The sequence below is a fragment of the Rhinolophus sinicus genome, linkage group LG11, assembly GCF_036562045.2.
Source record: "Rhinolophus sinicus isolate RSC01 linkage group LG11, ASM3656204v1, whole genome shotgun sequence".
NCBI classification, from domain to species: Eukaryota; Metazoa; Chordata; class Mammalia; order Chiroptera; family Rhinolophidae; genus Rhinolophus; species Rhinolophus sinicus.
This window is the reverse complement of record NC_133760.1, coordinates 17,199,272-17,214,811: the sequence shown is the minus strand read 5'-3', so window position 1 is coordinate 17,214,811 and position 15,540 is coordinate 17,199,272. Positions and strand designations below refer to the sequence as shown.

Below are 15,540 nucleotides of genomic sequence, written 5' to 3'. Positions count from 1 at the left end.
CCTCATCTGGCCCTGGACTAGTGCAAGTATGGTGAGCAGCCCTCTCCACGGGACTAACTTAGGGGAGGGAAACGGGATGTACAAAGCTCCTGGGAAAACCCAGAATGTCAGAGTGCTGGCCCTGTCCCTTTGTCATCTCCCTCCTCTGCCCACCCCCTTCAGTCAGCAGCAGTAGCAGCTGACTCTCAGGGGGAGAGGCGGGAAACCAGGAGGCAGGTCAATAGGTGTAGGCGTCCTCTCCTCTTCCTCCAAGCCAACTGTGCTGAAGCTGGGCAAGTGGAGAGGAGTTGCAGGACCTGCACACTAATGGAAAAACTCATTTAGAAGTGCAAGCAATTCCTGGGGTCCAGAACCTGTAAGCTACTGTAAGCTACTGGAACCTTCCTGAATCAGTGCTCCTCCCTGCAAACCTGCTTCCCACTTTCTTTCATGGACTGGGAACTTAAAGCCGGACCCAAACCATGTCCCCACGCCTGTCAGAGCCATAGCCACTGAATGTGGCTTGTGGCCCTGGGGGTGACTGTGCTGAACACCCACCACAGGGCTGGGCAATGAGGGGACCTTGGCAGAAGGCAGCTTCTTCAGAAGTCAGCAAATGGGCAAGTTCTAAGTTCTCTCCTCCTGCAGGAGGCACGCAGCCCGCACCCTCTCCACCCTCCCGCTGAGCGCTGCCCACTGCCTACACAGCGACACTGGTTACACAGAAGCACGCCAGGCCCAATCAGCAACGCTGGCTTTATTCCCCGTGGTCTGTTGACAGGGCTCCCTGTGACAACGCACCATGGTGCTCCTCTCCCACCTCCAGTTGGAGATAAGTCCTGGTCTTATGGAGAAACATTCCGTCCACACCCAGGGGCCTGAGCTCTGGCAGAGGAGCTGGGACAACCGTTCAAAGCACGTAATGTTCAAAGCATGTAATGGAGGGCTCTGGAGCCCGCAGAGGCAGCTCCCTGCAGTGCCTGGTCCTCCAGCTCCATGGAGGGATGCCAACTCCCCAGCATCTCCGGTGGCCCAGCTCCTGTTTCAGTCAGTGGGAGTGGCTCCAGGGCTCAGGGCCAGAGATCCTTCAGGGAGACACACCAGCAGCTCACCACCATCAGCTGGATCCCCCAGGGCCCACATCTGACCCCAGCCCTCATCTCAGCACAGTATTGGTGCAGGTGGGGAAGGTGAGGCACTTGGTGGGGGGCCCGTTCCTGACCACCTGGCGCCTGCAAGTGGTCACTCCACTGCCCCCATTCAGCCACGGCCTGGCCTAGGGCGAGGGGGCCACCCACCAGCCCCAGAAAGCATAGCACAGGCACCGCCACAACCAGCTCCCCAGTCCCAGCAAAGCGGCCCTTCTCCAGCAGCAGCCGGGGCTCCTGTCGAGCAACTGGTCAAGCAGCTGGCTTCGGCAGGCCATCGGGGCCCAGGAGGTGAGCCTGAGGATCATCCAAGATTTGAGGCCCGGGCCCCACCTGGCAGGTAGAGAAATCAATGTCAGGTTGGGATGACAGGGAGGGACAGGTGTACCCCCCAACTCCCAGGTAAGGGCAGGTCAGAAGCTGACCACCCGTGTGGTGACACCCTGGCCCTGTGCCCAACTTCCTCAGACAGAACCACATGGTCTCTCGGCCTCTATCACCCAGACTCAGTGAAAGGTAGAGACTGGGGCCTGGGCACCTGAGGTCATGGGGACTTGGAATCGATGATGTGAGTGAAATCCCGGCTCGGCCACTCTGAGCAGCGATGCTGATCTGGTTCCAGTGGGCGAGCCCTGAGGGTCCTCGGACCCCTAGCACCTGTCTCCTGGAGTCTTCACATTCCCAGCCCCACCTGCCTCCCTCAGCACTGGGAATGCTGCCCCAAACCTCACAGGGTGTCTTAAAATGTTCACGTTGAGAGCGAGTGAGTGAAACAAACCATAGTGGACCAGATGCCTTGAAAACAGAAGTGTGGTGCTCCTCCTTTTGCTGTTATTCTTAGCAACCTGGCTGCACACCCCCGATGCAGTGGGGATGAAGGGGAGTCCCTTCACTGGGTAGACGTGCCAGGTCTGAGTCCTCAAGGCCTGTGTGCTGGATGGGGCCCTCCCCAGGTGAGCTGGGCCGCAGGGGCCCCTGGGCCCTGGGGCTGAGGGCTGGTGCCAGGCCTCACCTGAGTGGCAATGATGTATTTGATGACACCAGGGGTGGGATCCATGTCCAGCGCAGCTTTAACCTCGTCTGAGAGCAGGGCAGGCCTCACGGGCAGCCCTTTCAGAAACCTGGGGAAAGGAAGGCATGAGTGTGCTGTGAGTCCACTGATGGGAAGAATGTGGGGCACGCAGACCCAAGAGACAGAAAGGGGTGTGACTGCCGTGGAGTGATGAAAAATTCTGGAACCAGATAGAAATGCTAGTTGCAAAACACTGAATGTACTTAATCCTGCTGAAGTGTACACTTTAAAGTGGTTAAAATGGCCAACTTTATGTTTCTCTGTATTTTACTGCACACACAAAAAAACTAAGTAGAAATGACCAAGGACCTGGCTGGGGTCACTGTGAGAGGAAGGTTTCCAGAAACCTCCCGGAGGTTTTAAGTTCATTCCTGGCCTGGGGTTACTGCTCCACCCAGTAGGGTAACATGACTTAAGAAGAAAATGCCTCAGGTCAAGCATGAGTCCATTACATGTTCCTCAGAACAGGAAAACCTGCACACTACCCACTGGGGTGACAAGGGCAATGAGAGCAGAGCTTCTAACGAGGGCACCAGTGGCCTCGGGGGCCATCATGGTTGTGTGGTCTGTTCCGCTTGGTAAGGAAGTTAGCATTCCGGCCTCCCACTCACTAGACGTCAGTACTACCCCAATTACGGAGACAGAGAAAATGACCCCGCACACTTCCAACACCCCTACAGGACGGTGTCCCCACACTGAGAAAGGACCATTAAAACAACGGGTAGGAAGAAATCCAAATGCTCCGTCCCCATAGTGGGGCTGCGAGTACTGTCCACATAGGAGCCATGACGCCGCATGTGCCCGTCTCTGTGACCACAGGGCTGGGGTGTATGAGGAAGAGTCCATGGTCACAGCAAGGCATACTCGGTGACACACAGCCTGTGGGCCCCCTGCGGGACTCCCCATTCAGCACCAGCCTTAGGTGCAGCTGTCCCGAGCTCAGCAGGAGACCCTGCTCCTCCCTCCATGGCCTCCCAAATGGGGGGACCCACAACTCACTTGTCTCCATTTGACTCAGGGGGGAAGCTGTGCCTCACAGCGGCCACAAACTCGGCCACAGTGTCGTCCAGGGTAAAGATCACGGCATTGGGGCCCGCGTCAAACGTGTACGCCACCTGGAACCCACGCGGTCAACATCACCGCCTGAACAGTGGTTCCACTCCCCTCAGGCCCTCTCATCTGCCATGGAGACCCGGGAACTCCCACAGTGCCCACGGGGACAACCGGGAGTGGAGTGGTGGCACCTCTGCCCGCCAACTAAGGATGTGATGGGGAGGCGGTTGCCCACATCAGTGCTTTAGAGTTTGGGCTGCAATCCCTTAGTGGGTCAGGCAACCAAAATGAAACAGTGAAACGGAAACTGTCAGCGCCCTGCACTCAGGGGTGTAAAGCAGGTGCTGTGAAGCTTTGTCACAGCCAAGCGTGTGCTGGGATACGACATGGTGTTACTGAAGCTCATTGCCTCAAGCCCACTCCACAGGTTTCCAGGGCTGCCCCGGCCCCGCCTTGCCTTGGTCTGCCCGTGGTGGGTGTTGAAACAGTGCACCAGGTGGATGATGCGCCTGGACACGTCGTTGAGGTAAGAGATGGGCGGGAAGGTGTCCAGGCAGGTGGCGTGGAACTGGTTGCTGTCTTTCATGGTCAGCTGGCCAAAGCCCTGGAAGTCCCTCTCTTTGATATAGCGGGTCATCTCTGCTATGCGAGCCGGCACCACTGCCTCGGCCCGGAACTGCAAGGCACAGGCGTTTCCCAATGAGGCACTGGCTGCTTCACAGCATAGCAGCCAGAGCACAGGCTCTGGGTCCGCGCCCACCCATGTCTCAGCATCCATGCACAGGTCCAGCAGAGCAGTGAGCTCAGCTTCGGAGGACATGGGCAGTGTGGCGTGTGTCCTGCCCTGGGGAGATGGCACCTGCCCCGCACTGGCCTTACCCTGAGCAGGGGGCTGGTCTCCACGCTGGTCTGCATGCCCACGGTGCTGCTAGTTGGCTTCTTCTCCGCGCTCACCTGCACTGAGGGAAAGACAGCCTGGACCTCATCCTCAACACCCATCCCGTCCCTCCCTTCCTCAGCTGCTGCAGACAGCAGGGTGGGAGCCAGTGCCTTCTGACCATGGAGACCTCCCAACAAAGGCAGAGGTGACACAGATCTGGCAATGGCAGCATCTAGACCAGCAGTCCCCTTGCCACGTTGGAGTCATTCCTGAAGGCTCCACCAAGGGTCGTTTTTCTCATCCCCACAGCGAGCTCAAGAAGCAGGTCTCTTCTCCCTCCTCCCGCTCCCAGCTCGGCCCAAGAGAACCCCTTGCTCCACAGCGGTCTCACTTACCACAAGGATGAGGGCTCGGAGCTCGGGCCAGTGCAACTCGGAGGCCACCTGCCGGGCAATGCTGTCCTTCCCGTCGGCCTGCTCCCCCATCTGCCACTCCACAAAGCCGCCGTATAGGCTCCGGCAGGCACTGCCAGAGCCGCGGCGAGCCACTTCGGAGAGGTCATGCTCAACCCCATAGACTTGGGCCAGGGCATAGGCTGCAAGCACAGGAGAGAGCACAGGGGAAGAGAGGACTCAGAGATTCAGAGGGAAGGGGGTGCCAGCCCAAGAAATGAGCAATTCTGAGATGACAGAGCTTTAGTCACCAGCTCCCACAGTGAGCATTCACCTGCTCATCCATGCACCCATCCACGTGCTCATACACTCAATGTTCTCAAGTGCACGCACTGGACATACCAAGACCACCAGAGCCTATGGAGCGGAACCACCTATAGGACTGAGTGCCAAGAGGCTAGAGAGTTTCTCTGAGAATTAGTACGAAATTAGGCTTCGAGGGGCAGGTACTGTCTGGGGCAGGGACCAAGGCACAGAGGCCTGAAAAATGTGCACCCTTGGGGCGGCCGGCACACTGGGTGCCAGAGCAGGACTGGGCTTGATCAAGGGTCTGATGCCAGGACTCAGAGCTGGGGCTCCATGAGGCAAGCCCTTTGCCTCCCGATACTGGCACCCCCTCCTGGCCTGGCTGACCCACCCGCCGGCCCCCAAAGATGGTTCAGGCATGGGCATATGAGCCAAGCCAAGCCAGCAGGCATCATCCCTGGGGTTTTCATTGGGCCCCAAGTTCATTGGGGTTTTCACTAGTTTCAGTGGCTATGAGGACAGTGCGAGCCTAATGGCCACCACTGTGGTGACCAGTTTACCCCTAGGTGGGGAGGGCCTGCTGGAGAGTGAGCCAACGCAGAGGACAGCAAGCCAGGATTTCAAGGGAGAGAAAGAGATGCCCAGTGAGGCTGCTGAAGAGTCTGCAGTCAACTGCACCCTTGGAATTCTGTGACGTAAGCCAAGAAATTGTCCCTACTTTAGGCTTAAGCCAGTTTGAGGTGGGCTTCTATCACGTACAACCTGGAGGGTCCAACACGTAGAGTCCTTGGGAGATTTTAATGTTCAGATATGTGAGACAACCAAGGCCTCGGCCTCATGTGGTGGGGGCTCCCTGAAGGCCGCAAGAGTGTGAGTCTCCCTCTGGGAACCCACCTAGGCAGGCATAGCCTGCAGCGGAGGACGCCAGGCCTGCGGCTGTGGGGAAGTTGTTCACCGATGCAACATGAACCTTGTAGCTGAGGCTGAGGGGCAGCGGGTCCTTGTCATCGGTGCTCCTCCGCTTCCGGGCCAGGCGGCGGACTGTGGAGAAGGGGAGAGAGCCGCTGGGCAGAGCTGCCTCGACGGGTTCCTGGCATCTTGCCTACCACAGATAAGAGGCACAGCTGACACTGGGCCTCTGCCCCAAATTTCTCCTGCAGGCCTCCTCAGGGAAAGCCCTAGACCCCAGACCCAACCCCGGCTGTGCTAACAGGCACCCCTTCTCCATCCCCTGGGGGCTCAGAAAGCTGGGTGGGGAGTAAAGAGGCAGCAGCACCTGCTGTGCTTCTCAGTCCCCGCCTAGCAAGGAGGGGACAGAGGGGAAGGAACAGGCTGGACCTGGCCCCACCCCCCATGTAGGACCCCCACTCACTCTCCCTCAGGCAGGCTTGGATGCGTGGCTGCCCCACGTCTTCCTTCCGGCCATTGAGCCAAATCTGGTCCTCGGTGAAGTCCTTGCTAATGACAGCTGTTGTGGTGGTTTTTAACTGGAAAAGAAAATGCAGAGCCACCTCAAGGGTGGGGGCCCACCAAGCACCCCTTTCTGCTCGGGAGGCCTTTCCTGCCATGGCCCATCACAGTTGCCCACTCAGGGACAGGGACAGCCTGGCTGGAGAATGGGAGGTTAAGGCCAAGGCAGGAGGGGATCAGCTGGACCCTAGGCCTAGTCTCCCTATCCATTTCCCACAGTAGAGCCACTGGGTCAGGCACGAGAATGAAGGGACAGGACCTCAGAGGAGACCCAAGGGCGTAGGCGTGTGCATGCGTGTGTGATGAGCATTCCTAACAGGGGGCATGGAATGGACACAGTTCACAGACTGGGGATTTATTGTTACCAACTGTTAAAAGTTTAGCCACAGTTTAGTAAATGTTTATCTTGGTGTTTATTGCCAGTCTGTACTAACCTGGTCCTGGTGCAAAGTGACACTCAGAGAGGAGTTGATGGGCAGGATCAGCTCCTCATCTCGCTTTCCCCCTGAACAGACAACCCAAGACAAGATCAGTCAGTTTGCTGGCTCTGCAAACCAGGACACCGTTGCCCCCACCCACCAAAGCCCCACCCCTCCCCATGGGCACTCCCCATTCACCCCCATTCCCATTGTATAGCTCCCTCATCTGCCTGGACCCTGCTCTCTCAATTCACAACTTAAATCCTCTTCCTGCTGTGCTGTGCACGCACCCTCAGGAAGCCCTCCTGGATTGCTCCCCACTTCACTGAGCTCCAGGTCCCCCAGCAGAGCTGGAGGCTAGCCATCTCCCTGCTTCATTGCTTGTTTTATCTTCTTTCACTCAATCGACAAATCACCTTGGAGTGCCTACCAGGTACTAAGTGCTCAATTGTGAGGCTTTTGCCTTCTTTCCAACATGAGGAGCCCCAGTCACTGAAAAAACCTCAAATCTCCTGTACTGTCGTGTGGGGTCTTTGGGGATGGTAGGCAGTTACAGGAGATAATACTCATACCTGGCAGGTGATCTATGACAGCACAGAAAAAAACCCCATAAATACACCCATCTGATATTTTTAAAAAGTGCAAAAGCAATTCAGTGGAGGGACAGCCTTTTTGGCAAACACGGCTGGACATCCATAGGCCAAAAATGAACCCTGACCCACGTCTCTTACCTTATATAAAAAACAAACAAACAAAAAACCTCAAAATAAATTGCAGGCTTAAAATTTAAAATGTAAAACTATACAAGTTTTAGTAAAAAACAAGAAAATCTTTAGAGTGTAGGGTTAGGCAAAGAGATCTTAGACGTCTCACCAAAAACATGATCCACAAATGAAAAGACTAGTAACTGGAATTCACCAAAAAACTTTAAATTTGGCTGTTTGAGAGACTCTCTTAGGCGGATGAAAAGACAAGTTACAGAGTGGGAGGAAATATTTGCAAGCCACTTATCCAACAAAGCATTAGTATCTAAAATATATAATGACTTTCAAAACTCCATGGTTAAAAAGCAAACAATCCAATTTAGAACACAGATGAAAGACATGAACAGACATTTCACTGAAGGGGATACACAGAGAGCAAATAAGCCCATGCAAAGGTGTTCAGCATCACTGGCCAGTAGAAAAACACACACTAAAACCACGAAGTGTCACCTAAAACAAAAACCAGTGACAACACTAAAAGCAGAAAAGCTAGATCACATATACACAGGTGGGGGGATGCAAAATGGTACAGCCATTAGGGGAAAACAATTTAACAGTTTCTTTAAAAAAAATTAAACATACAACTACCTATGACTCAGCAATTACACTCCTGGGCATTTACCCTAGAAGAATGAAAACTTATATTCACACAAACACCCGAACACGAAAGTTTAAAGCACCCTTATTCCTAATAGACCAAAGCTGGAAACCACCATGCAGCCTTTCAAAAGGTGTATGACTAGGCAAACTGGCCCATCCACACCAGGCAACTCAGCACTAAAGGAACTTAGTACTGTTGCCGCTACCACCTGGATGAACCTCCAGAAATTATAGTGATTGAAACGAGCCAATCCCAAAATGCTACATACTAAACGATTCCACTTACGGAGCATTCTTGAAAAGAGAACATGCTAGAAATGAAGAACAGGCCCGAGGTGGCCGGAGTGGGCGTGACCGTGGCAGCTGAGTCCCCCCCTTGGGGATGGACGTCCTGTGTGGACCATTTAAACAAGTGTTCCGGGCCCCGCGAGGATGGACGTCCAATGTGGACAGTGACACCCCCCTCCCCCAAGTGTCCCGGCTGCAGCGTAGGTCCGGGATTCGGCAGGCCACACCGCGGGGCCGGGTGGAGAGCTGGGATGAGTGCTCACCACTGCACGTGGACCTCCAACCGCGTCCTCACAAGAGGCGGCGAGCCCAGCCCGCCTGCAGGGACCCATCCAGTCCACCCGCGCCAGGCTGTCGCACCCACGGCCCGTGCACTCACAGTACTTGATGACCGCGATGTTGATCGGCGCGGTGCAGGTCACGGCCACGAGCGATTTGTCCGCAGCCATGGCCGAAGAACATGGCAACTACAGCCCACAGCCTTCAGCGGTCCCGATCAGCGCCCCAGCTGTCCCCTCCATTGGCCCACGCGACCCCAGCTGTTCGTGCGCCGTCCAATCAGCAGCGGATCTGGCCCACGCTCCACCTCTCAGCCAATGAGCGGGATCGGACGATGAACAGCCGAGGACGAGCCCGCATCCAGGTTCAAGCAGGCACATACCCGGGTCTGCGCAGGCGCGGCGCCTCCGAAGACGCACCGTCGCGTAAACGCGGGGAGTGCGCAGGCGCGGGGCGGTGGCTTTCCGGGAGCGACGCGGGTCGGAATGCGGGCGGTCCCCAGCGGACCTGTGAACGCGGTGGGCGGGCTGTACCTGAGTGGGTGTCCAGGCTGAGAGGAGACTGAGCACGCCCAGAAGGGCAGACATCCCAGCAGCTCCGGACCGAAGACTCGGGTGACTGCGCCGGCGTGTTCCCGGGGCCGAAGGTTAAGCAGGTCCCAGCGCGGCTGCTCGCGACCCCCCGTGTTCTTGCCGCTGCCTGGGGTCTCCTGCGTCCCGCGGCTCGGCTCTGGGGACCTTCCGTAGCCCCGCCACCTGGGGGGGGGGTCCCACGACCCCCTAGCCCCACCAGTGCCACTGCGTGGGGGCGGCTAAGGGATGGACTGCTTCAGAGATAGGCGCTTTCAAACCCATTTATATGTACATTGGCTTTTTTCTTGTGGTAAACTGCACCTAAGTAAGATGTGCCATTTTAACCTTTTTTACGTATACAGTTCTGTGGCATTAAGTACATTCCCATTGATGTGCAACCATCACCACCATCCATCTCCAGAACTTCTTCATTCTAAACTGAAATTCCTTACCCATTGAACAGTAACTCCCCACTTCCCCCCTTTCCTGCATAAAGATTTACTTTTAGCTTTAAAATGGTTCAGATTCCAGTCCAGATAGTGAATATTAAGAGTAATATGAAGTTTCTCACCTTGGACCCTCTTATAGTTTCTTTGTGTGTCTTTCCATCTACATTTTATGCACAATAGAGGCCTACCTTGGAGATATTGTGGGTTCAGTTCCAGACCACTGCAATAAAGTGAGTCACATGAATTTTTGGTTTCCCTGTGCATATAAAACTTACATTTACACTATACTGTAGTTTATTAAATGTGTAAAATAGTATGTCCAAAAAAACCCATGTACATATCTGAATTTAAAAATGCCTTTTTGGGGGCCGGCCCAGTGGCTCAGGCGGTTGGAGCTCCGTGCTCCTAACTCCGAAGGCTGCCGATTTGATTCCCGTAAGGCTGCCGATTTGATTCCCACATGGGCCAGTGGGCTCTCAACCACAAGGTTGCCAGTTCAACTCCTCGAGTCCCGCAAGGGATGGTGGGCTGCACCCCTTGCAACGGCAACTGGACCTGGAGCTGAGCTGCGCCCTCCACAACTAAGACTGAAAGGACAACAACTTGACTTGGAAAAAAGGCCTGGAAGTACACACTGTTCCCAATAAAGTCCTGTTCCCCTTCCCCAGTAAAATCTTTAAAAAAAAACAAAAAATCTTTTTTGCTAAGAGGTCATCTGAGCCTTCAGTGCGTGGTTATCTTTTTGCTGGTGGAGGGTCTTGCCTCAATGTTGATGAAAACACAGTATCTGTGAAGTGCAATAAAATGAGGTATGCCCGTACAAGTATATATAAGAGCGTTTTCCCCACCTCATTTTTTCCACTTATGAGTTCCTTGGAGATCAACCCAATTCAGTACGAAAGAGCTCCCTGACTTTTTTGTCTAGATGTACCAACTTGTTCCCGGCTGGTGGATAATTGGGTTTTACCTTTTTTTTTTCTTTTTTTTTTCATATTACAAGCTGCTTTTCCACACAGTTTGTGCATATGTGAATATTTCTGTAGGAGAAATTCCTGGAATTGGATTGCTGGGCCAAGTGGAATGTGCCTGAAGTAATTTTGATAGTTGTGGGCAAGTTGCCTCTGGAAGTTGAATGGATTGTTGGGTCTAGTGTGCGCATGCCTGCACCAGCATAGTGGCTCACCCATCAGTGTGAGGGGCGAAAAATGCTATCTCGTTGTTTACACTTGCATTTCAGGTGATTATTATTTTAAGTTTCTCTTGCAATCACTTTTTTGTTTCATGCAAAGCCACTAAAACTTATTTTGAAGAATTGATGGTGGATTGCTTTGGACAACAGTCACAGTGTATTCTCTGAGCAATGGAAGAAGGGGGTTAAAGACAAGTCAGTCCCTTGTGAACCTTAGTAATTTGTGTTCTGCCATTTCAGTGATTGAAGGGAGAGCACAGACGTTTATTAAGCATCTGTTTTGTGCCAGATAACTGTGCTACATGATATGGGTAACTTTTTTTTTTTTTAAAGATTTTATTGGGGGAAGGGGAACAGGACTTGATTGGGGAACAGTGTGTACTTCCAGGACTTTCTTTCCAAGTCAAGTTGTTGTCCTTTCAATCTTAGTTGTGGAGGGTGCCGTTCAGCTACAAGTTGTTGTCCTTTCAGTCTTAGTTGTGGAGGGCGCAGCTCAGTTCCAGGTCCAGTTGTCATTGCTAGTTGCAGGGGGCACAGCCCACCATCCCTTGCGGGAGTCGAGGAATTGAACTAGCAACCTTGTGGTTGAGAGCCCACTGGCCCATGTGGGAATCGAACGGCAGCCTTCAGAGTTAGGAGCACGGAGCTCTAACCGCCTGAACCACCAGGCTGGCCCCATATGGGTAACTTTTTAATTTTCTTGTTTATAATCAAAGTGTCAGGAGATGGGGCCTTTGGGAGGTGATTAGGCAAAGCCCTCGTGAATGGGATTAGTACCCTTATAAAGGAGCCCATGGAATTCCCTTGTTCCCTTCACTATGTGAAGACACAGCAAGAAGACAGCTGTCCGTGAACCAGGAAGCAGGCTCTCACCAGACCCTGAATCTGCCAGCACCTTGATCTTGGACTTCCAGCCTCCAGAACTGCGAGAAATCAGTGGTTGTTGTTTAAGCCCCAGTCTATGGTATTTTTTGTTCTAGCAGTGAGAATAGACTGCATATACATGCTTTTTACAATCAGTTACCAGACCTTAACCTCACCTGCTCACCTACAGGTTCTGCTCATCAAAGAGCCACTTTCATATCTCTTATTTTCCCCCACGTTTCTAAATAATGGGCTCTCTCTCTCCCCCCCTTCTCTCTCTTGCATAGCATCTGTTTATTACCACTAAGTAGAAATCAAGAATTCTCTTCCATCTCAACCACATTCCTTCCTCTTCCTGCCTCTACAGTTAAGTGGGTATTCCTTGTTTTCATTATTATGATTATGTAAACAACACTCAGAGTCAAGCCACATAGGCATAAATGCCTGACAGTGTGCATGTAGGCCAGGGCTCCCTTATTTCGTGGAGAACCTTGAATGGACAACCCCCCTAAAACAGGGCTAGACATAGATCCCATGCTGACACCTTCAGCCCAGGTCCTCCTGAATTGTGAACCTACACATGTGTATAAAATAAACTCATCGTAGGGCCTCTGGTAAATGGAAAATACTTGTTTTGCATTTTTAGATTTTTGTCAAACACGTTGCAGGTTAATGCCTTTTGGGTCATGATAAACCAGAGGACGGGAACTTTAAAATTCACACCCACACATTGTTCTGATTTGTTCCATTATGAAGTGTTTCAAAAGGGATGCTGGTGGGTGCAGGGAATACACAGAGTAAAGCTTGAAATGTAAGGCTAAGGAGCAAGAAAGAATAATAGGGTACTAGGGTACTCTGCTGCTGTGAGCCTGAAACATCCCCCACAATCCTCCTCAGATTGCCTTGTTTTGTTTTAAAGCATTTTTAAAAATTGTCGTAAAATATACACAACAAAATTTACCATCTTAATTATTTTTAAGTGGATAGTTCAGGGGTGTTAAGTACATTCACATTGTGCAACCATCACCCCCATCCATCCACAGAATTTTTCATCTTCCCCAACTGACATCCTGTCCCCATTAAACAACTCCCCATCCCCCACCCTTGGCCCCTGACTACCACCATTATATTTTCTGTCTATGAATTTGACACCTCCAGGGACCTCACATAAGTGGAATCATACAGCATTTGTCCTTTTGTGGCTGGCTTATTTCATTGAACATAATGTCCTCAAGGTTCATCCATCTTGTAACGTGTATCAGTATTTCCTTCCTCTTTAAGGCTTAATAATATTCTATGGTATGTATAGACCCATTGTGCTTACCCACTTATCCATCGATACGGACTGGTGCCATGCTGTGAACATGGGTGTGCAAATATCCGTTCATGTCCCTGCTTTCATTTATTTTGCCTATTATACCCAGAGGTGAAATTGCTAGGTCATATGGTAATTCTATTTTTAATTTTCTGAGGAACTGCCATAGTGATTTCCACAGCAGCTGTACCATTTTACATTCCCACTAGCAATGCAGGAAGGTTCTGATTCTCCACGTGCTTGCCAACACACTCGTTTTCTTCTTTTTTTCTTTTTATAATAACCATCCTAGTGGGTGTGCAGTGGTATCTCATTGTGGTTTTGATTTGCATTCCCAGATTTCCTTTTATTTAAGGTAGTCTCCCAATGTTGATGACAGAACATGTAGGATGGTGTTTCTCGAATGTTAATGTGCATCCAAACCATCTAGGGAGCTTGTGGAAATGCAGGTTCTGATTCAGGAGGTCTGGGTTGGGACCTGAGAGTCTGTGTTTCTAGCAAGCACCCAGGGGATGCCAATGGCAGAAGCTGCTGGTCCGAGGGCCACAGCCTGAGTAGCAAAGATAGATGACAGAGAGCACGTGGGCTCTGGAGTCAGGCAGACCTGGTGTGTAAATAAGTTTCTTACCGGTAGTGCACCTCAGTCTCCTCATGTGTAAAATGGAAGTAATGCTCCCTACAGAGTTGTAAATTGCCAAGTGCAGGGCTCCTGACACAAACACAGAATAAAAAAGGAGCTTCATCAAAGCTGCTACCTGGCCCATCTGTGTTGGGATGAGAGATGAGACCGAGCTGCCAAGGCAGAGATAAGATAGTGGGTGTCCTCATGTGCCATTATCAAGCACCATGTATGTGATGGGGGCCAAGGGGCCGAGGGTCCCTTCTGACTTGTTCCTTGAGCCTTTGTGCCTTGGAGTTACAGAGACTATAAGAGACGCTTCCTGCTCATTCAGTAAACATTGGTCATGTGTCTGCCATGTTTCTCGGTGCTTGCTAAGTGCACGTACACAGTGTGATGAGCAAGGATGGACAATAAAACAGAAACGGGATTAGAGCCCTGCCTGGGACCCAGGAAGTTCGGCCTGGGCCTGAGTGCGGTCACACAGCTGCCCGCCTTTCTCCTACCTGGTTGCTGTCTGGATGGCCAGCAGAGGGGGCCAGAGAGCAGTGCTCCCTGGCATCCTGCACCGTGATCCTGGGTGCCTTTGGCTGCCTGACCAGTCCCTCTCTCGCCACTTTGTTCAGCCTGGGCATCAGGGACTAAAAAGACAGAAGGTGACTTGAAGAGAAGGCAGGCATCACAGACTTTTCTGTAAAGGGCCAGATGGTACGTATTGGTTTTGTGGGCCGCATAGACTTGGCCTCAGCCACTCATCTTTGCTCTGGCAGATCCAAAGCAGCCATACAAAATGAGCAAATGAATACAGCTTTATTCATGGACACTAAAATGTGAATTTCATATAATTTTTAGGTCACGAAATCTTCCTCTTGATTTTTTTTTTTTGGGGGGTATTTTTTTATGGTGATAAACTATACATAACACAAAATTTCCATTTTAACCATTTTTAAGTGTTCAGTTCAATGGCATCAGGTAAATTCACAGTGGTGTGCTACCATCACCACCATCTAGCCCCTAGAACTTTCTCATTTTCTTATACTGAAGCTCTGTTCCCATTAAACACTAACTCCCCATTCCCCACCCCCCACCCTCTGGCACCCACTATCCTTTCTGTCTCTACAAATTCAACTGTTCTGGGGACCTCATGTAAATATAATCATATAATATTTGCTTTTTTGTGACTGAGTTATTTTACCTAGTATAATGTCCTCAAGCTTCATCCATGTTGTAGCATGTGTTGGAATTTCCTTCCTTTTTCTGGCTGAATAATATTACATTGACTGGATTAGACCACATTTTGGTTATCCATTCATCCATCAATGAACACTTGGGCTGTTTCCACCTTTTTGCCATTGCGAATAATGCTGCTATGTCTTTTGATTTTCTTCAAGACAACCGTTCTTAGCTCTTGGGCTGTACAAAAACAGGTGGAGATTGGCTTTGGCCTTGGGCCGTGGGTTGCTGACCGCTGTCTCAAATACAACGATCCCAAATCATCTTCACTGGTCAGCTTTCTTTCCTTGCTTGGTGTCCTTTACCCAGAAACCTGCCCAAACTCACAGGTCATTCCCATGTAGAGAAGATGGATCAGGGTGGAGTGGCTCAGAGATGAGGGCTGGCTGGGGACTGGCAGGGAGGAGAGGTCCAGGACAAGCATTTGCTAGCTTCTTGGCCATCTTCAGGAGCACCATTTTGGCGAAATGAGAGCGGGAGCTCCTCTTCCTGGACCACTGCTTTGTAACTGCTGCAGGGGGACACTCCCTCCCCCTATTTCTTTTTGATATATTTTCCTTCCCCTAGAGCTACTGTTTCTTTGTAAAAATTTTCCTAATTATTAAGAATGTTTGGTGCACATAAAAGAATACAGGTCACGTGGTCATTT

The 15,540-nt window shown here is 51.6% G+C and overlaps 1 protein-coding gene across 2 annotated transcripts; it reads right to left on the bottom strand.

The window, feature by feature from the left end:
• Positions 1–716: 716 nt before the first annotated feature.
• MVD (mevalonate diphosphate decarboxylase) lies at positions 717–9,042 on the bottom strand. Of its 2 annotated transcripts, XM_074314460.1 has the most exons (11): positions 8,751–8,842; positions 8,370–8,474; positions 6,735–6,805; positions 6,203–6,317; positions 5,725–5,871; positions 4,528–4,727; positions 4,132–4,206; positions 3,710–3,928; positions 3,199–3,314; positions 2,140–2,248; positions 717–1,460 (listed from the first exon to the last, which is right to left on the bottom strand). In XM_074314460.1, exons 2-11 carry the CDS (start codon positions 8,374–8,376, stop codon positions 1,380–1,382), a joined length of 1,140 nt encoding a protein of 379 aa, XP_074170561.1. In that variant the 5' UTR covers positions 8,377–8,474; positions 8,751–8,842; the 3' UTR covers positions 717–1,379. The 2 variants fall into 2 exon arrangements, with proteins under 2 accessions (XP_074170561.1, XP_019598303.2); XM_019742744.2 differs by lacking the exon at positions 8,370–8,474 and having other exon boundaries at positions 8,751–9,042.
• Between the last annotated feature and the right edge of the window lie 6,498 nt (positions 9,043–15,540).